At 39.2% G+C, this 25,340-nt stretch overlaps 1 protein-coding gene and 1 pseudogene across 3 annotated transcripts in view; both read right to left on the bottom strand.

Annotated features, from left to right (window-relative positions):
• Tec (tec protein tyrosine kinase) overlaps positions 1 to 25,340 on the bottom strand; it is a 119,516-nt gene that overhangs the window by 31,330 nt on the left and 62,846 nt on the right. For all 3 annotated transcript variants that reach the window (XM_047566868.1, XM_047566867.1, XM_047566870.1), the window contains exons 4-5: positions 9,048 to 9,152; positions 326 to 407 (exon numbers count right to left, since the gene is read on the bottom strand). In XM_047566868.1, the coding sequence (XP_047422824.1) occupies positions 326 to 407; positions 9,048 to 9,152 (187 nt within the window). The remainder of the gene's footprint in view (positions 1 to 325; positions 408 to 9,047; positions 9,153 to 25,340) is intronic.
• Positions 1,191 to 3,699, bottom strand: LOC124994801 (UDP-N-acetylglucosamine transporter-like; annotated as a pseudogene).

Genomic DNA, 25,340 nt, shown 5'->3' with positions numbered 1-25,340 from the left:
AAAAAAAAAAGAAAATACTAAATCCTGTTATCATAAAAGCCCATTCTTTATCACCTTCAAATACATCACATATTAAATATCACACACTAAATGGAAGCATGCTTTCCTTAGAAACTCTCTACCACTAGAAAGAATCAGATTTTTAAAAGGGGAGTTATCTTCCATATGCTGATTATTACTTATTATAACTGACTGTCCTTGGAGAAACATGTAGTGTTGGTTAAAAGATTAGAATTGCAAAATATATTGGCTGTATCTCTGTTTTAATCATAATGACATGTTCTAAAATTATGCACAGATTAATATTTCATTACATGGGTTTTACCTTCTTTTAACTTCTTCACCCATCGGTCCCTGCTTTGTGCACTAGGTGCAAAAATGTAAAGTGTGTTAGCATCATGAACAACCTAAAATAAAACAAAAGATGAAATCAGTGATAAATATTTAGACACAGCCCTCCTGTCTGTCAGAGTCCTTGGAACCATGAGCTCAAGTGACAGAATAAAATATTCACTTCAGTGGCTTGGGAGGCTGAGGTAGAAGGATTGCAAGTTCAAAGCCAGCCCCAGAAACTTAGTAAGACCCTGGGTCAAAAATTAAAATAATAAAATAAAATAAAAATAAGTCATTTACTTCAAATCCAAAAAACCTGGATTCCTTTCTCATAAAAGCACATTTATTTATTTATTTATTTCTACAACAAATGGGGCACACATTTTGCAAAAGACTTATTTTTTATAGAAGAAAAAATGCATAGGTCAAGATGTTTCATTAAATCTCAGTATTTATTTCAATTTAATTAAGTAAAGATTCTTAGGTAAATTTGATGAAACAGGATTATTCTTTTTTTTAATTATTAAATCACTATTTAATCCACTTAAGTTACATTTTAAATTTTCAGTAACAACACAAAAATTTAAAGTAATATTAAGAATTTATCTGATTTACAGAAAAGATATGCATTAAGAGATCAAGGGTAAAACTCCATTAGAGTAAAGTCACTGGCTACTATCTAGCACAGGAACAACTGGATTACATCCAGCTGTCTCAAAGCACTAAAAGATCTTAGAATTTATATGGAGAAATAGATGTCTCTTTACATTACATTTAAATATGAATTTTATTCTCTGACAAATCAGACCCATAATATTACCTTATCAAATTTTGTAATTAAACAAGTAACATTTTGCAATCTTTTGTTTAGTAATCTTTTATACAAATATAAAAATCTCAGATATGTGAAAAAATTTTCAAATCATATTTTTATATTTCACAGCTTTATAGGTAATTATAGTTTTCAAACTTTGACTATTCCATGTAATTTGATATTTCTGTACAAAAAGAATAAGAAAAAACATTTCATAAGAGTAAATAGATCTAATTTGCAAAAAATTGATATCTGCATTTGTGTGCTCTTGCAAAGAGTGCATAGGACATTTCTGCAGCAATCAAAAAGGTAAACTCTTTTTAAAATTAAATTAGATTTCAAGTTTCCTCCAATATTCTCTCTAATTCTAAACCCTGGAAATACTTTCAAGTTTTGATTTCTAGGTGTAATGTTTTGCTACATATACAGTACAAACATTTTATCTCTAAGTCTGTATATTTTCAAACCACTAGAACAATATGATTAGATTCAGCATGATGATATCTTCACAGAATCTGTAGAAGTCCTCTGTGCAAGATTAACGTCGAGATTCTAGTGCACCACCATGAGAAACCAGTTAAAGAAAGTTTCTAACTATGCTTTAATGGGATTTCCTGCAGGTTTGGGATCATAACCATATAAGAAAGTAGCTGCTATTACAAGGATGGCTCCAAGGAAAAAGACACTGGTTGGCACAAAATCTTGTAGCCAAAAATAGGATATCAATGTTGATAATATTATGGATAAAGAGGTTGCAAATCCTTTTAAAATATTATTCGCTTACTTAATAACAGCAGCTATAACAAGGCCTCCAAGTGCCTGAAGAACAACTACTATCCAGGTCAGTTGGTTATATCCCTGAAAAAATCCATTCTTTGATACCAGTTCTCCATCATAAATGTAAACACCTATTAATCCAAATATGCTCCCAAAGAAACCAAGCTAATGTTTCTTATCCACACTGATTGTTTTGTTTCTTTTAAGATTTTCTCAAAATAAACTCCAGCAAAGCCACTTGAAAAACATGCTGTAAGAACTGCCATGAGGCCTACAAATTGAGAGCCAGCTGAAAGTTCCTTAGAATCAATCTCTTGAGAATCTGAGGGCCACTGTACAAAAGCAACTCCTGTCATCAGAATTACTAAAGAGAGCCATTGGTATACACCTAATTTTTTACTAAGCATAGACACAGAAAATAATGCTGTTGTAAGAATTTTCAACTGATATGTGACCTGGTAAGTAGCTGCATCTAGATTTGATAGTGCCACATAGAGTAAATTATTCTGAAGAGTATATATCCCTGATGGAATAGCAAGTTTAAGTGTTTCCATAGGTTTATTAAGAATTTCATCATGCAGTACTCGATTCAGTGCTCTTAGACTACATTCTACTTCTGTCTTTGTAGACTAATAAAAGGCAGGCCATTATCTTCAAAAGTTCAGCAACAACCACTGCTGTAGAAGACAGATAACGAGGTCCTTCCTCTTTTAAAGTCCTAGAATAACGCATTGTTAGAACCAAACTGGTAGTCTGAAAGACCAAAATTCCCAGGGAAAGGTATTTTAGGTTGGTGGATATTGTTTTATCTTCATTTGCCTCCGCTGCAGCTCTGCCAGCTGCACGCACTGGGGCCTGCGGCTCAGCAACGCCGGGCGCCCGAGGCCGCTGAGCCCGCCTGGTGCACCGCGACTGCCGACCCGCAGCGCCGCCAGCTCCCGCCGTCGTCGTGGGTCGGAACAGGATTATTCTAAACCAAAATTTTTCTACATAATATTTTAGATAAGCAGACTACTCCTTCAGCTTCTCTCCTACAGTTTCCTTCTGCCACTATCAAAAATTGTGGTATCCTCACTATTTGACCCAGCTATCCCACTCCTTGGTCACCTAAAGGAATTAAGATCAGCATACTACAGTAATGCAGCCACATAAATATTTACGGCAGCTTGATTCACAACAGCTAAACTATGGAACCAAGCTAGATGCCCTTCAACAGATGAATGGAGAAACTGTGATACATATATACAATGGAATATTACTCAGCCTTAAAGAAGAATGAAATTATGGCATTTGCAGGTAAATGGATGGAACTGGAGAATATCATGCTAAGTGAAATAAGTCAATCCCAAAAAGCCAAAGGTTGAATGTTTTCTCTGATAATGGGATGCTGATCCATAGTGGGGGGTGGGCAGGGAAGAATGAAGGAACTTTGGATTACGCAGAGGGAAGTGAGAGGATGGGTGGGGGTGTTGGAGATAGGAAGAACAGCAGAATGAGACAGACATTATTACCCCAAAAAACATATGAAAAAAATTTTAAATAAAAATAAATAGACAAATATCAGAAAAAAAAATGTGGTATCCAACTTGATTAACACTGACTGTCCCAGCTCTTGGCGAGATGCTCTATAGATTCTAACTCAATTTGTTCTCCCATCAAAGTATTCCCACTTACAGAAGAGGAAAAAATGGTTATCTACAGACTCTCTGCCCCCAAACAACTTCAGGAGGCACTGCAAATGGTGTCTCCTAATGTGTGCCACCTAACCTGCCCATCATAAATTGGCTGGTAATGCAGAGAGCCAGGATTTTGACTCCAACTGTCAAGCTTTTAACACTAACATCTCTTTCAGAGGTAGCCCCTGTCTGGCAATTAATCTCTTTATTTTTTAAAATAATTTTTTATATTTTAATAATTCTTTAGTTTTTTTTTATTGTATACAAATGGGATACATGTTGTTTCTCTATTTGTACATAGAGTCAAGGCATACCATTTGTGTAATCATACGTTTACATAGGGCAATGATGTTTGATTATTTTTTTTGTCCTCCCCCACACCTCTCCCACCCCTCTTTCCCCTCTATACAGTCCTTCTTTCCTTCATTCTTACCGCTCTCCTTATCCCTAACTCTAAACTTAACCCTAAACCTAATGCTAACCCCTCCCACCCCCCATTATATGTCCTCATCCGCTTATCAGCGAGATCATTCGTCCTTTAGTTTTTTGAGATTGGCTTATCTCACTTAGCATGATATTCTCCAATTTCATCCATTTGCCTTTAAATGCCATAATTTTATCATTCTTCATTGCAGAGTAATATTCCATTGTATATATATGCCACAGTTTCTTTATCCATTCATCATAATTCTTTAGTTTTGATGGACCTTTATTTTTATTTACTTATATGCAGGGCTGAGAATCAAACCCAGTGCCTCACACATGCTAGGCAAGTACTCTACCACCGACCCATAACCCCAGCCCCAATTAGTCTTCTTTTTACATTTTTTATATCAATAATAATAAGCCTGGAAATCAATTCAGGAATTTTGTCACTTTACCCCTAATGGTCAATCACAAAGCTGAAATACCCTGACTGACCCCAAAGGAATACAAGGCTAGAACCTTCCTTTCACCACATCGACATCCACTGAATTAGAAAACAAACTGATCTCTCATTGATAAATGGCTGTTCCTGACCCTGGTCAGCAAACATGAGGACCATATCATTAAAATGGTCCTTCTCATTCATCTTAGTGAAATTAATGCACTCGGATAGCACATAAATATGCAACATTCTTTGGTATGATTAAGACACAAAAATTAATCAAACATGAAGTCGATTTCCAAGACACATGTAGAAAAACCTTATTACAAGGCAGAATATAAGCAGGCCACCATGGTGCACGCCCGTAATCCCAGTGACTGGGATTTAGTCTCAGCAATTTAGCAAGACCTTATCTCAAAATAAAAGACAAAAAGTGAGAGGGGATGTAGCTCAGCAGTAAAGCATCCAGGATTCAATCCCCAGTACCATAAAAAGGAAAAAAAGAAAAGAAAAAAAAATTAGATAATGAATGCGAGAAATGAAAACAGAAAGATAAAGTGCAAAGGGAGGTTCATGGAGAGATGTTTCCTTATTTGCCACATGTTGTTCACACCTAACCCAGATTTGTCCAGGCAACTGACTATACAAAATAATGAGGTTAAAATGTACCAGGAAAATCATTCTGAATTCTCACTCACATGTCTGGAAAGAAGCACAAGAGCTTTAGACCTTCCAGAAACTCTTGGGATATTATAAGAATAATGTATTTTATTATGACTCACTGTACTGATCACTACGTGAGGCTAAGCACTTCACATACCCTAGGTAAAGTCTTTATTAGTGTTAGAATTTTCATTTCCCAGATGAGTAAAGCAAAGTGCCTGAGGTTAAGTCATAAGAATAGGATCTAACTCCCTATTGTGGTTTCAATCTGGAATGTTCCCCAAAGCTCATGTGTTGAAAGAGATGGTCTCCAATACATCAAAGTTCAGAGGTGGGCTTTTAGGCGATGATTGGATCATTAAGGCTCTGTCCTCACCAATGGATTAATCCACCTGATGGTTGGATGGACTACCGAGAGGTGGGACCCAGCTGGAGGAAGTAGGTCACTGGGGACAAACCCTGGAAGGTTTTATCTTCTTCCCAGTCTCTGCTCTCCTCTCCAGTCCTGTCCTCTCCTCTTCACTCCCTTTCTCTCTCTCCCACCTCTGCTTCCCAGCTGCTGTGAGGTGAGTAGCTTTCCCAAGCCATGACCTTCTGCCACAGTGCTCTGCCTCATTTCAGGGCCAGAGCAATGAGCTGGTCAACACGGACTGTGACTTCTCAAACTGCGAGCCAAAGTAAACTTTTCCTCCTCTAAGTTGTTCTCATCAGGCATTTGGGTCACAGCAGCAAAATACTGACTTACACACTCCCAAAGGTTTTTCTTATCCATATGTTTTCTCCCAAACACCTTCATGCAGTCCCTTGATTATTTCCCTCCTAAAATCTTTCTGGGCTCCATGCAGACTAACTTCTCCACAAAACTGGGCTTGTGTCAGTACTGTGAGCTCTGTAACCTTGTTAAAGTTTATTAAAGACCAGCTAATCTGGGCTGGGGCTGTAACTCAGTAGTAGAGGGTTTGCCTAGCACGTGTAAGGCACTGGGTTCAATCCTCAGCACCAGGTAAAAATAAATAAATTAAATAAAGGTATTATGTTCGACAACTAAAAAATTTTTTTAAAAAAGACCAGCTAATGCAAGTAAAGTTAATCCAAACTTAAAGAGTTCTGATAATTACAACTAGCTTGATATATTACCTCGCTAACTTGGGGCATTTATATTTGTGCAAGAAATTTCTAGAAATACCACCCTAAACCTGAATAATAAGCATCTGATTTTGGCATCTCTGGTAGGTTGACAGGATAGAGAGCTATTTAAGGGCCTGCATCCACCCTTCAGCAAAGCCCAGGTCACACATTGGGACCACCTTGTATGTCATCCTTGTGGACAGCTTCTGTGGCAGGGTGGACAAGGAGTGCCAGGTTTCTCAGGTATCTCAAGTCTTCTGGTGAGTCTTGTATAGGAGAAGAGGTTGTCAGGAAGGAAGAGCTTGGCAAACTTCCTTTGTTGAAGGGCAGAAATCATTTCAACAGGGAGGAAATACTTAGAGTAACACCAGTACCTTGACCGTTCTCCTCCCTCCTATTTAAATCTTTATTCACTTCTTCAATGGACGTTTAAAGACAGTGTTGTGCAGGAGAAACAGCACAGATGTAGCAAACAGATCTGGGTTTAAAATCCAGGAAGGACATGCCACCTCCTGGGAACCCTCAGAAGCCACTAGAACTACTCATCTAAGGAAGCACAAAGGAGGTGTGCTTTCCTCCCTGTTTCCTCTGTCCCTTCCCTGGGCTAGAATATGCTGAAGAGGAAGCAACTTCCTTTTTTTCTCCTGGTGTCTTTTGAAAATGTCCACTTCTCCTTTTTTTATTTTTCCCCACCTGGCATTTAGACTTGGTAGAAAATTTCACTGTCAAGATATGAAACTAGGATCTAAACTTCCTTAGTTATACTTAAGTAACAAGATTTCTTTCACTTTTCAAATCCAGTTGGTTTAAATTACATAATCAGAGCTCAAGATTACCTCTTCTTCATTAATGTTTAAGATTTTTTTTGAACTGCTTTTATATTTATTCATCTCAACAACTGAAAATGGTTTAGGGATGGAACACTGTTCTATTTTTCCTGTTCTATTTTTTTTTTTAATCATCATTCTTAAAAGAACCCAAAGTTTGCAGAATAGATCTCTTTTCTCTCAGAAATATTCTAAGTATGAAAAATCCTAATTCTGAGTTCAGAATCATGAGAACCATTGCTCCCCACTTCAGCTTGCCCTCAGAAGTGTGGCAGGAAAGCTTCTTCATCAAACTTCAAATAAAATTACACAAACACACCATGATAGATGCATTCAGCATATTTACCACGAAGAAGATTTAAACTGGGCTCATTCTAGATCTGGGGGGCAGGTGTCATAATCACAGCAGCAGTAGGAAGAGAGTACCAATAACAATAGTAATAAAATCAACTCACACCTTGCTCTTACTACGTGTCTCAGCTATTTATATATCATCTCCATTAATCCTCATGACAACCCTAGCATGCGAATGCTATTATTAGTATTTTCACTTAGAACAGGAAACAGATATAGAAAGGTAAAGTGACTCACAGAAGGTCACAGAGGCAGTAAGTGGCAAATCAGGCAGTGTGGCTTCAGTGTCACCTCCTTCAGCACCTAACTCTCCAAGCTCTTCACTCGGAGAAAACAGCAGATATAAAATGAGGAAGGGTAAAATGTAAATGTAGCCCTTTCTCTTTTTGTGTTGTTAGTGGAAAATAATTCAGATGCAGTTTTAAAGCTTGCATGTTTTAGCCCACTGCATCCAGGTGATATTGATTCCCCAAATTGGAAAATGTTTTCAAAAAACTCTTAAAAAACAAAATGTAGCCAGGTGCAGGGGCACACACCTGTAATCCCAGTAGCTTAGGAGGCTGAGGCAAGAGGATCACAAGTTCAAAGTCAGCCTCCGCAACAGTGAAGCACAAGCAACTCAGTGAGACCCTGTCTCTAAATAAGATACAAAATAGGGTTAGGGGAGTGGCTCAGTGGCAGAGTGCCCTGAGTTCAATCCCCAGTACCAAAAATAACATTTTTTTTTTAAAGCAACCAAAATTCCACTGCAATATCATCTTGAAAGAGACTTTTGCAGTTTGGCCCTCAGTCATGGTGAGACCATAGCCATGGACAAAAGATGACTTCCATGACAGATGTACATTGCTCAAAGGAAGGCATGGAAATGGTCTCAACCAGAGAAGGGATCCATCAGGTGCTGGACAGCGTCCTGTGCTGTCTGCAGTAGGCTCTAGAACATCAGGGTCCAACTCCTGAATTCTCAGGGCACATGTGCCCCAAGATCCTGCCATGCCCGTGGAGTGGCCTAGGACTGGTACCCATCCTGCTTGGGAGCAGGAAGATGTGAGTGTGTGTACATGGTTGTTTTTAATTCACAAAGTGACCCTGGATGAGTCATTTAACATCTCAGAGCCTTATTTTCTTCAGTCATAAGCAAGAAGAGTATGATATTTACCTCCTTTGTGTTCAGGATCATTGTAAGGAGAAAAAATGAAATATATGAGTATCCCTTAAAAATACCATTCAATTAACATATAATGCTAATACTCTGTTTTCCACCACAAACAGACTTTGCATCTCATTTCTGATTGAAATGAGCGACTCTTATCACTTCCCAGTTTGTCAAATTCATAGAGAAAATTTCATTATACTTTGTTCAGCCCCAGTGATAAATCTGAACACTAATAGATAAGACCTGGGGTTGAGAGACTCACGACCACTGGCAGAACATAACAATCAAAACAAGAAGATCAAGTTTCAACAATGATTTGAGTAGTCCATGAAGAAAAGCAATTGCTATTAAAGTGGTAAGTGAACCTAAAAATCAGTCACCAAACCAGTGACAAATAGGAAAGATGGTGACAGAAAGTCCAGAGTCACACTGTTGCAAAAATATGCCAGCTCACCTGAAATGGATACTTATTTTGACAGGGAATGACACCATCTTCGTTCTTCACAATTTCCACACATTTGATTTTTGAAATATCAATAAACCCCTTTCTGTATTTTTTCTGTTGAAAGAAAAAAGGGGAAGAAGCATTACAATCATAAGACATAAGAAAAATGTTTTAATGATAATATTTGCTGATGAAATTACTGATTCAAAATATTATAATTTCTTTAACAATAACCTAAATTATATCTTCCTTTAGCTCTTAAAAAGTATTCAACACTGAATAAAGAAATTAAAGAAGAGCTTAGAAGATGGAAAAACCTCCCATGTTCTTGGAGAAGTAGAATTAACGTTGTCAAAATAGCCATGCTACCAAAAGTGTTACACACATTCAATGCAATCCCCATCAAAATTCCAATGGCATTCTTCACAGAACTAGTAAAAAAGAGTTCTAAAATTCATTTGGAAAAATAAGAAACTCACAATAGCAATCCTGAGGAAAAAGAGCAATGCTGTAGGCATCACAACAATGGACCTCAAATTATACCAACAAATGGTATTGGCTTTGGTGGAATAGACCAGTGGAAAAGAACAGAAGACACAGAAACACCGACATAAATACAGTTATCTGATATGAGACAAGGATGCCAAAAATATATGCTGGAGGAAAGACAACCTTTATAACATGAAATGCTGTGAAAACTAGATATCCATATGTAAAGAATGAAATTTGAACCCCATCTCTCACCCTGCACAAAGTCAACACAAAGTGGATCAAAGACCTAGAAACAAGACCAGAAACTCTACAATTGCTTCAAGAAAACGTAGGCCAGCACTCCAACATGTCAGCTGAGGAACCGACTCCCTTAACAAGATTCCAAAAGCTCAAGAAGTAAAATAAAAATCAGTAAGTTCAACTAAAAAACTTCTGCGCAGCAAATGAAACAATTAAGAATGTGAAGAAAGAACCCTACGGAATGATAGATTTTTGTCACTTGCTCTTCCAGACATTAATATCCAAAAAGCAAATAATCTGACTTAATAATGGGTAAAAGAACTAAATAGACACTTCTCAAAAAAAGAAACACAAATCACCCATAAATAAATGAAAAAATGTTCAACATCTCTAGTCATCAGGGAAATGCAAATCAAAACTACTTGAGAGTTCATCTCTAGTCAGAATGGAAATTATCAAAAATACAAATAATAATAAATGTTGGGAGAATATGGGGGAAAGGTATACTCATACAGTGTTGGTGGGACTGCAAATTAGTGCAATCACTCTGGAAAGCAGTATGGAGATTCCTCAAAAAACTAGAAATAGGACCACCACATGACCCTATCCCAGTCCCCAGTATACATCCCAAAGACTTAAAGTCAGCATACTATAGAAATACAGCCCACATCAATGTTTTCAGCAGCACAATTCACAATAGCCAAGCTATGGAACCAGCCTAGGTGCCCTTCAACAGATGAATGGATGAAGAAAATGTGGTATATAAACACAATCAAATACTAGCCATAAAGATGAATGAAATTATGGCATTTGCCAGTAAATGGAAGGAACTGAAGTCTATCATGTTAAGTGAAATAAGCCAGACCCAAAAAGCTGAAGGTCAAATGTTTTCTCTGATATGTGGAAACTAGTCCAAAATAAGGGGGGTGAGAGGGAAAGAGAGTGAGAAAGGAAAGATCAGTGGAGTGAAGGAAGGTGACTGAGGGGGAGGAAGGAGGGAAGCAATAAGGGAAGAACGGTGGAATGAATCTGACCTAATTTTCCCATGTGGATATATAAATACACCACAGTGAATCTCACCATTATGTATGTTCACAAGACCTAATTTTAAAAGACTATAAGTAAATAACAGAGAGATCAGTAAAATAGAGGGAAGGAAATGGGGCGGAGGTGGGTGGGGGAGGAAGGAAGGGAAAGGAGAAGTACTGGGGACTGAATTTGAGCAAATTATATTGTATACTTTTACGTCAAAATGAATCCTAATGTTATGTATAACTAAAAGTAACCAATAAAATACACTGTGATGATTATAATCAAAACCATTCAACCTTTAAATTTCTAAAAGATGAAATCGTTCAGTCCTTGCCTCAAAAAAGCTCCAGAACAGAGAAATAAACTCCTTTTCACTGCTGCCTTCCCCTCCCAGACACCCACCTTATTCAATTTCTTCACCTTCTTGGTAATAGTGCCCCAAAAGAAAGAAAAGTATCAAAGGGGGCTGGAGATAAAGCTCAGTTGGTAGAGTGAAGCACAAGGCTCTGGGTTCAAACCTCAGTACCACAAAAAAAAAAAAAAGTATCAAAGACAAAAACTTAATCAAAGCTCCACTGACACAATCACAGATGCAAATCCAACCAGCTGTGTCTCCTCCTCCTGTGTAGCTGCCTCTATCTAGTACAGGTGGACACAGAGCTCAGCAAGGTGGACTGTGGTGCTCACGGAAAGCTCCCCTGGGACTCTAGGGTTGAGTGCTCTTCTTTACTTCCCTGTTGGCCTCCCTCCCTGCTCTCTGCACATCTGCCTGGAGCAATTAACAAATGGCATACCAAGAACGCCCCACCCCTCCCCTCCGCCATCATCCACACCCTTGAGCATGGTAATGTCACATCTGGGAATTTGTTCCAGGGAGAAATCCAAAGGAACACAAAGTAGTATCTGCAAGGATAACCTGATATCATATATCCATTAAAATGATTATAAATACAATATAGAAATAAAAAACATTTGCTGAATAATGATGCATTCCACACAAAATGTTGTACAATGACTAAGGTCGCTTTCCCCCCCTTTGGTAGATGTTCATATGATAAATAGAAGGAAAAGAAAAAGAAGTAAAAACAGTGTTCTATTGGGGCTGGCCAGCCATTTCCTGCCATTAGGAGCTCCCATATGACTATATTATTCCAGCTGCCATTTCACCAGAGTGTCCGCTCCCTTCCTCTTCCTCCTCCTCCTCCTTCCCCCCCCCCTCTCTCTCTCTGTCTCACACACACACACACACACACACACACTAATATCCCACCCCCTTGACACTTTCATCAGTCCCTGGTTGTGTCCATACCTTTCCCACGTCCCTTCTCACCTAGCTGCAGAAGGTCCCCTGTCCTCTCTACACCTAAGCCAGGCCCTCACCACTGCTCTTCAGTTCTTTTATTATCTCTAGTGGCGAGCACTTGATGGCCTCATGGAGACCAGCAGCTCTGTGAGAACTGCAAACCTTTCCCATTCCCCTCACTTCGGTGGACAATCTTCCTCCCTGCTTTGGGGAGAAGATAGCAACCATTCTTAGAGAACCCTCCCAACTTCTTGCCCCTGCAGTTCAGCAGTATTTTAAGATTTTGCCCTTTTCTCTTCTCTTTTATCTTGTCTCCAAAAGCAGGTTAAAGGTACTCAACAGTTGAGCTGGCATTTGACAGAAGAACTTCATTCTGTGCTCACAAAATCCTTGGGAGCTAAGAATTATGCCTGTTCTACAGATGAGGCAAGCTCATCTTGCAAAGACAAGTGACACACACTACCCAAGAACCTCAACTGACCCCGAGGCCCACTGGACCCCAGGATGCGCCAGCTGCAAGGATGTAAGAGAATGAACGGAGCCAAGTCCAAGGGGGTCAACAGGAATTCTGGGAGTGCACCAGGACAGGGAGAAAGGCATTCTCGCCAGTTGCTCTCTTCCAAGGATTTACTCTGTCTGCAGACTCATTCAATCTCCCCATCCAAACCAAGACGTCTTCTCTGGTCCCACTAATGCCCTGAGCTTTCTCCTCCCTTCCTGAAAGAGAAAACGACTGCACCCCCAGCTTTCGTTTCCTTCCCGCCCACTCCTCCTTAACCACTTGCAATCTGCCTCTCACCTCACAGTCTGCTCAAACTCTTCTCAAAAACAGCACTAATGACCAAGCCCAACCGTCTTTTCTGAGTTGGTATCCGCTTTCTGAGCATCTGAAAGTGCCAAATCTCTCTTCTCCCTTGGTGGCCTTGACTTTGGTCATCCTGGTTTTCCTCCCTTTTCTCCTTGATTTAAACTGCTTGTGTCAACACAAAAAGACAAGATAGGAAAAGTTCATTTCCTGCAAGTGTCATCTTGGAATTGTGCCAGGAGCTTTTAATCCCCTTCAAGGTAAGGTTTATGATACCCATATTACAGATAAAGACAAAATCAAGTAACTTTTCCTAGCTTTCCTGAGGGAGAGAACAAACCAGAAAACCATTATACAATGTAGTTGGTGCTATATAGAAAAAAAAGATGATAAGAGAACACAGAGAATTATGATTTACATGTCAGAAGAGGGACAGTAGAGAGAAAAATCCTACAAAATGAACAACATAAGAAAAGAAAAACATTACTGGCATGACTTCAGTTTCCTCAACTGTAAAATGGAATAATACTAGTACCTATTCCACAAATTTATTATGACAATTAAATGAACTAATACTGCAAAGCACTTAACAGAGTGTCTGACCCATAATACAAGACCTGTAAATATTCACTAAATTGAAAGCAAAACACACCAAACACACACACACACACACACACACACACACACACACACACACACGAGTGTGGCTAAAGCACAAGGTGCCTGAGGCAAGAAGGAAAGGCGAGCAGGGGCCAGTTGGTAAAGAAGCTGCTGCATGGTGCTCCAGGGGCTCCTCAGACAGTACTACCCACCTGGCTCCAGAGTTCGGGCCCTGTTAGTGAGTGTAAAAAACTGTCTGAGTGACACCCACCCATTAACAAGACACACACAGTCATTGTAGAAAATACTAATGGCACAAGGAAGAATCTAATGTCCCCTGAGCCCCAGCTCTGGAAGAAATCACTGTTGGCAATATGGGGTTGTGCAGACACTCCTCTTAGGTGGCATTTCTCACCTGCCAACTTGTTAACAGCAGGCTGTAGTCTGCTTCCAAAATGCCCATCACCACCCACCACCTGCCCCAGTTACTGAAAGCAGATGTCAGATGTTGCTCAATCTGCAGAAAATTTGAGATGGCTTAGATACTGGGTTGACTTATTCACCCTAGACTGTGTGATGTACAGTCACCCAAGACATTAATATTTGGACTTTCTTATCCAAACATCTTCCTATATAATTAGCATATAAATGTCCAAAATTTAAGTTATTTTTTTCATTATTTTATCTACTCTACTAGTAAACACTCACTGGACACCAACTAGGCACCAAGCACAATGCTGGAGTCTCAAAGCTAGGGAAGGGGAAGTGAGGGGTCTCTACAAGAGGATTTCACAATAATATGGTGAATGGAGGGGGAAGTGGGGGGGTGAGTCATAATCTAGTAATGATAAAGTAGTGTGCTTTCATGGTATGATATGTATGTCACTGTACTGTGGGCAATGACAGGCCCAGGACAAGTTGGGGTCTTGGGGGAGGAAGTGACAACTTGATTTGTTTCTAAAGGATAAATTTCCCTGCAAAGAAAGTAAAGAAGGCTCCAAGCTGCAAAAACAAAAAAGCACAGAGTATTCTGAGAACTGAAAGAAATTCACTGTGGCCAAGGCTCAGGATGGCTCAGGGGCAGTGTGGGAAATGACATCAGAAAGGTTGTTTGAGGCTAAATTAGGAAGAGACTTAAAGGCCAGACTTAGGGGCTTAGATTTATCCTGAGTGGCTGTAAGCGGGGATTGAAGAGGCCTATGCCAAGGCATGTTTTTGAAAAGATAACTCAATGGGTGGACACAGGGAGGCTGGCTAGGGGACTGTCATTCTCTACATCCAGCTCCGTGCACTTTCTCCCGCTTTAACTCTTGGTGAGAGGTAATGGGCTTCGGAATCAAGTCAATGGCGGTAGGAGGGTAAGGCAAGCAGGGACAATGTAGGAGAGGGGGAGATTTAGGAGGCAGAATCCACAAAGCTTTGTGACCTTAGAAATGGGAATGAAGAGCAAAGAAGGAGAGAGGCAGGCTCAGGGATTCTGAGTTGGAGCGAGCAGCAGGCAGGGATACCATGAACCATGACAGAGAATACTGAAGGACAATCAGGTCTGAGGGAGCAAGGCTGGGAAATGTTTGACGACAGAACCAGCTGGAAATGTGGGGAGGTAACTGAAAATATGGGGCTAGAACTCAGAAATGCATGGCACCCCTTTAGAGACGGAGGTGATTCTGCTTTACAGTATTCACAGGAGCACCTCATTCTGACCACATCTCAGGGTGGCCCTGGAGGCGAGACATGTTGAAGGACGCTCACCACAGGGAGCCCCAATTTACTCATACTGTCATGTGCTCCTTCCATCTCTGGTCCCAGGCACTGACTCCCACAGCCCACTTTACATCTTGGCATACCATCCTTTCCAAGTCACACCAGAGAGGCCATTTAAAAGTAACTCTTAAGAACTTTGGGAGATGACTTCTGAGTAGTTACCACAGTTAACCTTGAGAAGAAACATGCAGGTTCTTCTCCACCTAGACTATTCCTTGAAATTTCTTTCAAAAACAAAATTAAATCGTAAGATATACTATAAATTATTCTGAGTATTATGACCTAAAGAGAAATATCCAAGTCATTATTTTTTGGGTGTAACTTTCCTTTCTATTTTAACATCTTTGTCCTACTGCTAGCTTAGAAATCAGAATGAAGATAAGAGCTCCTCATACTCATTTCTGAATCCTCCACACTAAAATGGCCTGGCACTTATATGAGTAAGACTCTGTGTTTACAGTGTGTGTGCATGTGTGTGTTCTCTCTTGCACATCCTCTGTATTATTTGCAAAGCTTGAAAATGAGGTAAGTAATAACCATTCTACAACCAGCACAAACGAAGAAACTAGACAGACAGATAGAATATAACTTACGTAAAACTGTACACCAACTGAATGGCAGCACTGAAGTTAGATTTTTAAAAATCCTGTCCCCTAGAAAGTCTTACAAGTTACACCATTTACCTTAAATTTCCAGAACACTCATAATTTTTGTTTTTGGGGGGTTTTGTTTGTTTTTTTTGGTACCAGGGATTGAACCCAAGGGTGCTCAACCACTGAGCCACATCCCCAGCCCTATTTTGTATTTTATTTAGAGACAGGGGCTCACTGAGTTGCTTAGTGCCTTGCTTTTGCTGAGGCTGGTTTTAACTTGTGATTCTCCTACCTCAGTTTCCCAAACTGCTGGGATTACAGGTATGCACCACCGCACCCAGTCAGAATTTTAATAATACCAATATCAATCTTGAATTCAAGCAATTAGATTACAAAAGAATTTAAACAAATAACCATCTGGCCCCAGGTGAATTTAAGACCCTAGTCATTTACTTCTGGATATCCTCCTGTCCTTTCTCCTAGGCACCTTGAGTCCCCATTATGCACAATGACTTACCAGAGTTTCTCTTTGATATTCTAAATGATTCCACCCATTCCCCATATCATAACTATTATTCCTGCTGTGGCTACCTCCAGTGTCCTGCCACAAGGGAAATCTGGATGAATCTCCTCTGCACTGCAGTAGGACCTCAGGTAGAGAGCATGAGCTTTGGAGATAAGCAGTTCCTGATTCCAGCATCAGCTTTGCCACTTACAACCCATATGGCCTAGGATAACCCCTGCCTCTTCTCTGTGCCACTGTTTATCTTTCTGTAGAAATAGGACAATACTACTTATTTTGCCAAACTATTTAGTGGGGTTACAAATAGTGAACATAGGTGCTGAGTACAGTGTCGGGCACATGGAACTCTGTGATGGTTAAATACATGTGTTGACTTGATTGGGCTAATGGGTGCCCAGATGACTGGTAAGATATTATTTCTATGTGTCTGTATGGGTGTTTCTAGAAAAGACTAACATTTGAATCATTGGTGAATAAAGGTGGTTTATCTTCTCCAATGTAGGTGACCATCATCCAATTTACTGAGGATCCAAACAGAATAAATAAAAGCAAAACTAGGACATTCACCTACTCTTGCCCTTAGACATCATAGCTCCTGGTTCTCAGACCTCTGGGGCTTAGGCCATAAGCCTCCTCCCCATTTCCAGGTTTCCATCCTTCATTCTCAGACTGAAGTTCCACCATTGGCTTCCCTGACTCTTAGGCCTTGGACTTGGGTGAACTACTATACCACATGGCTTTCCTGGGTCTCAAGAGTTCAGACAGCAGATTGTGGGACTTTCTCAGCCTCCATAATCATATAAGCCCCTTCCCATAATGAATCTCTTATACATATCCCCCCCTTCTCCCCCCCCTCTATTTCTATCTCTCTCTCCCCCATATACGTACATATACATCATATGTATGTATGATATATGAACATATATCTTATTGGTTCTGTTTCCCTGGAGAACCCTGACTAATAAAAACTCACTCCCTCAATGGTAGCATATCCTATTAGTTTTTACAATAACATTAGGCAGTAAGAAACTGCATCTGAGAGGTTTTAAGATTGGCCAAAGATCATAAGAGGCTAAGCCAAAACTGAATCCAAATCTCTCAAAAACACCAAATTTTTTACCTGATTCAAGACTTTTCAAACTTCAATGTTTATGGATTCTTGTTACGGATTCTTGTTAAAGAAATTATTCTTTGTGACCCAAAGTTAACAACTACAGAGCACTATGAGCCAGACACTGTCTTAGCCTTTTATATAGATAACCTCACAGCATTATAAACATGAGAACTGCTGCCACCCCATTTTATAGATGAACAACTCAAGACTTGAAGAACATATTAACTTGCCCAGTAACCTAGGATTTTAACTCTACCTAATTCCAATCCTAAATTCTTAAGTGCCACACTCACCTGGGCCACTTGATACCACTTAACTATGTACAATCATAAACTCAGTGAAATTTTCTTATGCCTACAGCCCTTACACAACTATACACTAAAGCAAATTCACTAATAATATACAAACAAAGCTGCACAACAAATAAGGTGAAATTAATGTCACTGGCATGTGCTAAACGGGGTGCTTGCTGGAATGGAATCCTTCTACCTCAGTTCTCTTAGCATCCCTTGTCCTCATGACTGCAAGACATGTGACACTCTCTCCTGCCTCTTCTCTCAAGTCCAACTGTGGGGAACCTCGGTATATATACTCTATCCTATCATTAAGTCCTATGCAGCACCTCCAAATTATCTGATATTCAATCAGCCTCCTGTTTTTTCTCAGTAGACCACAACAATAAAAACAGACCACAAATCCAAATCCAAATCCAAATAGGGACTACTGATATGGCATGATGAGTGATGAGGAACCACCCAGGAAATGCAAATAATAAAAATAAAAAATTATACACACATACACACACACATGCATACCCACATAAAATGTTATTGAAGGGAATAAAATATTGTCATCAAATTAAGAAGACAAAATTTTAAGTTCCTAGAACTTGCAGTCCTCATACATACAGAGCACCAAACGTTTTGGTGAACATTCACTGCATTCCTCATGACAATTTTTATTTGGATTTAATCTGTGAACTCACTTTGGTCCTTCATTTAGTCACATTCATCAAATACTCAGGTCCTTCTGTCATCTGCAAGATCCAGACACCAAAGTACCATGATGGAGATAAAAACATACAAAATTCCTTGACCTTAAAAAATTCACAACCAGACATTTGCTAAGGTTCAGGAGAGGAATAATAATATTCATAAGGAAAATTCGAATGGGGAAAACTGAAAGGTAAAGAGGTCCAGTCAACTCTCCAACAAAATAGAAAGTGATGCACTGTATTATCAAAATCCCAAGTGAGTCAGAAAAGTCACTTCATTCCTAAGAGTGGTCCTTCTCCCTTTCCACTCAGAGCAGAGTTCAAAGAAGGGGTCTCAAGTGTGGCAAGACCCTTTAATCAGGAAAAACAAGGAAAACCTCAAGATGGCTTTCACATTTTTCATGTGCATACCGAGAATAATTTTGATACAGATCTTTTCGGGGTCAGAAAAAGTAGAATAAAAAAAATTTTAAAGTGCTTCTAGTTTGGTGATAAATTGCCTGTTTTTTTTTTTTTTTTTTTTTAACCAAGGATGAAATTCTAATAAAAAACAAAAGTAAAAGCAAAAACAAAAACTTGGCATCCCAGTATCTTTCTTCCTCTCTTAACCAGTTCATAATATTTACTTCCACGGGTACTTTACATTTTATAATGGGCTTTTATGCTTTAACAAAAAAAAAGCTTTTGCATTGAGAAGTTAGTAGTTACAGACATAAACATGATTTAATGATAAAGTTTATGGTTTTTAAAGTAATATCTGGAATAAAAACAGGATATTAAAAAATGTCTATATTGAAACTCTAGCCAGAGCAACTAGACAGAAGAAAGAAATTAAAGGTCTACAACTAGGTAAAGAACTCAAACTATCACTATTTGCCAGTGAGATGATGCTATATTTAGAAGATCTAAAAAAATTTCCACCAAAAATCTTCTAGAACTAACAAATAAATTCATCAAAGTAGCAGGGTATAAAATCAATACCCATAATTCAATTGTGCTCCTATGCATCAGTAATTAATCCACTGAAATAGAAATTAAGAAAACTACCCCATTCACAGTAGCCCCAAAAAAATAAAATAAAACAAAATGCTTGGGAATCAATCTAACAAAAGAGGTAAAAGACTACACTAACAAAAGAAATTGAAAAAGACCTTAGAAGATGAAAAGACCTCTCATGCTCCTGAATAGGAAGAATTAATATTGTCAAAATGGCCATACGACCAAAAGCACTATACAAATTTAATGCAACTATTAAAATCCCAATGGCATTCTTCATAGAACTAGAAAAAGCAATCATGAAATTCATTTGGAAAAATAAGAGACCCAGAAGAGCCAAAGCAATCTTCAGCAAGAAATTTAAATCAGGAGGCAACACCATCCCAGATCTCAAACTATACTTCAGAGCTTTAGTAATAAAAACAGAATCATATTCACACCAAAACAGACATGTGGACCAATGGTACAGAATAGAAGACACAGAGACATACCCACATAAACAGTTATCTCATATTAGACAAAGGTGCCAAAAACATTTACTGGAGAAAGGATAGCTTCTTCAACAAATGGTGCTGGGAAAAATAGAAAGCCATATGTAATTAAATGAAATTAAAACTTCATCTCTCACCCTGCATGAAACTCAACTCAAAGTGGATAAAACTTAAGCACTAGAAGAGAGACCTTGAGCCTACTGCTAGAAAAAGTAGGCCCAAATCTTCACCATGTCAGTCTAGGATCTAACTTCCTTAATAAGACCCCAAAGCACAAGAATTTAAGTCAAGAATCAATAAATGGGATGGGCTCAAACTAAAAAGCTTCTTCTCAGCAAAAGAAACAATCAATAATGTGAAGAAAGAGTCTACAGACTGGGAGGAAATCTTTACCACATGCACCTCAGATAGAGCACTAATCTCCAGGATATATAAAGAACTAAAAAAACTTGACACCCAAAAAACAAATAACCCAATGAATAAATAGGCTAAGAAACTGAACACACACTTCACAGAAGAAGAAATATAATCAATCAACAAATATATGAAAAATCATCCAACATCATTAGCAATTAGAGAAATGCAAATCAAAACTATTCAAAAATTTCATCTCACTCCAATCAGAATGGCAATTATCAAGGATACAAGCAACAATAAATGTTGGCGAGGGTGTGGAGAAAAAGATACACTCATACATTGCTGGTGGAACTGCAAATTGGTACAGCCACCCTGGAAAACAGTATGGAGATTCCTCAGAAAACTTGGAATGGAACCACCATTTGAAAATTATCCCACTCCTTGGTTTATACCCAAAGGACTTAAAATCAGCATACTACAGTGACACAGTCACATTGATGTTGATAGCAGCTTAACTCAAAATAGCTAAACTATTCATCCTTCAAAAGACAAATGGATAAAGAAAATGTGATACACATGCACACACACACACACACAATGGAATATTACTCAACTTTAAAGAAGAATGAAATTATGGCATTTGCTGGTAAATGGATGGAGTTGGAGAATATCAAGAAAGTGAAATAAGCTAATCCCAAGGAACCAAAAGCTAAGTATTTTCTCTGATACATGGATGCTAATTCACAATGGGGGATGGGGGAGGCACTAGGGAAGAATAGAGTTACTTTAGATTAGGGAGAAGGGAGTGAAGGGAGGGGAAGAGGTATGGGGGTAGGAAGGATAGTAGTGTGAAACATATTATTACCTCATGTACGTATATGACTGCATGACTGATGTGATCCTACAATATGTACAATCAGAAAAATGAGAAATTATACTCCATTTATGTATGATTTATCAAAATGCATAAATGCATTCTGTCATGTATAACTAATTAGAACAAATTTTTTAAAATTTTTAGGGGTGGGGGAATGGGGGGGAAAGGGAAAAAAAAATAACAGAATGAATCAAACAACATTACCCTATGTAGATTTATGATTACACAAATGGTATGCCTTGACTCCATGTACAAATAGAGAAACAACATGTATCCCATTTGTTTACAATTAAAAAAAATTTTTTTAAAGAAAAAAAAATTGTAAGAAATCGGAAGATAAAATTCCATTTCCAGAATCAGAAAATAATCTTTAGTTAAGATTGTGCTGATGTAGGCAATTATAATTTCTGGCAATATATTTTCACTGTATTTTATAGTCCAGTTGCAATCCTCAAAGATCCAGTAACTACTGCCAAGGGATTCCACAACCACAAGAGATGGTGGTCATTGGCTGTGTTGCTGCAAGTCTCGTTACTTTCAAATTTTTTAGCAGTAAAAGAAAAAGAAAACCCTTTAGCCTAGGTTTCAATTCTTGAGTTTCTACAAACAATACTCACCAGCTGCACTTTCTGTAATAGGGTGTGTGTGTGTGTGTGTGTGTGTGTGTGTGTGTGCGCGCGCGCGCGCACATGTTCATATCATGTGTTCAGCATTTGGGGCTCTTGTTTTTGAAATGACACTTCATATCTTTGTGAAAGTTGAAATAACTAGAATCACATAAACACAATCTCCTATCAAGAACTTAGGAGAGATAAGCTTCGTGAGTGTTAGGTGGATGAGAGTTAAAACAGCAAGATAGAAAACACAGTTTCTGACATTGGTGGTGGGTAGCAGGGGCAACTAGTAACTCAAATACCCAGTGTTCAAATCCTGTGGCCTTTGCATGTGAAACGAAACCTATGACTACTCTCCTTCCAGGGATGCCATTCCTACCCTCCTACCCCAGTGTCCCCACCAGAGATAATCCAGTCCTGGGAGTGGACACCCTTGTGGCATTCTCCACAGTCTCGCCCCAGGCCTGGGTTTCTGGAAAGGCATGAACCAGGGGGTTCACAGTCTGTCCAGGACGTTGCCTCCACCCTGCCCAGACCTGCTCAGTTCCTCCACGAAGAAACCCCTCTTCTGCTTATCTGGTGTTAATGGAGGGCACAGGGGCATGTGCACAAAAACGAAATGAAAATATCAATCATTTAACATGTAACAGAGTTTCACTAGAGCACTGCAAAGGTGGAGCACTAAACTGGTCCTTAACTGCACTACTACTGGCCCTATACATTTCTCTAGTTCTCTCCCCTATTAAGGAGATTACATTGCTGTTTTTCCCCCCAAAACGCCTATAAAATACTAAACCACACATAATGAGGTTCCTCTATTACTGTTTGCTGCCTACAAGAGGGTACTATCCCCTCCTGTGTCATTTTCTTTTCCAGTGAGTATAATCAGCCTGCTGGGAGAGTCTCCTTCCTTTTGCTTCTACAAGGGAGGGGGTCGTGGGGAGAAGGCATCACCATAACAGAACAAGCAAGAAAAAGAAAACGTGATTTAGAAGCAGGTCTCCAGTGAAGGATGAACTGCCCATCAACTCTCCCCTTAGTAAGATACTCAAAGAGAAAAACACGGAATTTCCTCATTGTGTATTCCAGGAGTTCCTATGGGCCTAGGGGCGTGCCAATCACTGCTTTTACTATGGTTTCTATAGGAACAGTCATTCAACCTGTATTGCAAGTATCAATTTACAGTAAACTTTTGGAAGTCAACCTACCTCTTGGGAACATTCTTTACATAAAGTTATTTTAAAGGCAATTTTTTCCACTGCCTGGGTGCTTGATGGCATTGAGGAAGTTCTGCAGATACATTTAGAAACGTGGTAAGAGCTTTATGGTTCTGCTTAAGCTGGAGACCGCTTGACTTTGGGAAGTGTATACAGAAGCATCTATAGAAGAAATTATGTGATTTCTACAAGATAAGGGAGCGGATGGGATTTGCTACAGATAATGGAGGTGGGGGAAGAGCAGCATGGGCTTTGGGGCAACCCGATAGGCACAAGGGGTTCTCTGTACTGTTCTTTCTACTCTCAAGTATGTTTGAAATGTTCCCTCTTAATTCCCTTGCGAATGCAAATATCCTTCAACTACTCTAGTAAAAATTAATCCTCATTGCAAAATATCTTGTCCATTCTGAGAGATGTCCCTCAGATCTAGGTCCCCACTGGCCAAGAGACACCCACTCACTGAAATCCACCAGCACCTGCAGTATGCAGTAGGAGCACTATATGTGCTTCTCTTCCTTGGGTCTCGCCTCCCTTCCAGTGGTGCACAGGCATCACATTCAACCCCACTCACAAGACCTTGGAAGGCTCAAAGGAACTGTGTGGGTTACTTCGTAACACTGTGAGTATACCTGAAACCTCAATATTACCAAGCACTGGCTTTTAAGCAGATTCAGAATGAGAAGCTGGTTTTCTTATCAATTCACTAAGGGAATATTAGGTCGAATCATAATAAACTGCCATTTTTGTAAGGACAAAAAATGATACAATATTGTCATTTCAGATCATTCTGTTTGGACAACGTGGATCCCACTGCCAGGTCTCATGCTTTGAAATATAAGCAGCTTATACTCTTCCCAACTTCCACATGTCACGACTGCAGTGACTATTGGTGTGACTTTCTGTGGAATACCCCTCGCCCATGGCAGACTCTGCTATTACAAGTGCAGCAACGTCGTCCACCTGGTATGGTCACCACTGGCTTCCAGCACTATCAGAATTCAACTGATATTTGGTGTTGACGACCCAGAAAAACACTGAAATTTGAATTAGATTTAACTTAGTAAAAATCAGACAGTTATCACAGAATAAGAACTGTTTTAAATTATACACTACTTTGATTGCCAAGATGAAAATGGTCTCCCTGTTGCATGCTTCACAGGTTTCATGATTGATTGTACACTTACCAATTTGTAAACATTTCATTCCTGGTTTTGAAATAAAAGAAACCCTACTGAAAAAAACTGTCTCAAAATCAAAGTAATATTTTCCTTAGATAGGATATTAAAGTCAGGAATTGAGTAAATATCCTCTCGCCTTTCCATCCTCTCCCCTGTACTCCTTTCCTTCAGCTCTTTTATTCAACGGTTATGAAGCATCTGGTTAGTAAGACAGCTCTTGTGCTTAAGGAACTAGTTCTTTCCTGACAGCAGAGGGACACAAAAGAAGAGTTTCATTCATCCAGGGGACAATCAGAAGCAGTTTTAAGGAGGTACCTCTTTGAGCCAGGCCTGAAATCAGGAATAAGAATTTTCCCAGCAAAGAAGGAAAGAGGAAAGAATATTACAGATACAGAGAACATCACAAGCAAAAAGCTGTAGTTACAAAATGGTACAGCAGGTCTGGGGGCTGCAAGCCTTTCACAGAGTGAGTGACGCCTGTGTTAAGATGAACTGAAGGGGAAGGGGTGGGGGGTCGAAAGGGCAGGAGAGGAGAATGGAGGATGGGAGCAGATTATGAAGGACTTTGCAGATACTGCTAAGGGGCTGCACTTAGTCTTCAAGGCAATGAGGAACCATGCCCTTAATAATTAATTAAAAAAAAAAATTGGGGGGTAACTTTTGAAAATACAAATAAAGAAAAAGTACAAACCACCTTATCTTGTTTTCCATCTGTTACTTCTCATTAGGTAAGCACCAGCAAGAACATTTATAATAGAGCTACTGCTTCAAAGCAAAGGCTCTGGAGCCACGCTGAGATTGAATCATCTGCCACTCACTCACTGTGTCTCCTTAGATAAGTTACCTAACTTCTCTGTGCCTCTTGTTTGTTTAGCTACAAAATGAATAACAGCACCAAGAACTTTGTTAAGTTTGTAGTAAGAATTAAAAGTGACAATTCATGTAAAGCTTTTGGAACACAGCCAACAAATGGTAACTGCACAATAAATATACTATTATTATTTGCAAAAACATACTGTCCCTAGGAAAAAGAAAAGCAAAATCTACTAGATTTGTTTAAGAATTATCTCTCATACCTACCTTCTAGACTTCAAGAAGGCTCCTCTGAGAAC

Source organism: Sciurus carolinensis, chromosome 10 (genome assembly GCF_902686445.1).
Source record: "Sciurus carolinensis chromosome 10, mSciCar1.2, whole genome shotgun sequence".
Classification (NCBI taxonomy): Eukaryota; Metazoa; Chordata; class Mammalia; order Rodentia; family Sciuridae; genus Sciurus; species Sciurus carolinensis.
This window is presented reverse-complemented; position numbering and strand designations above follow the sequence as displayed.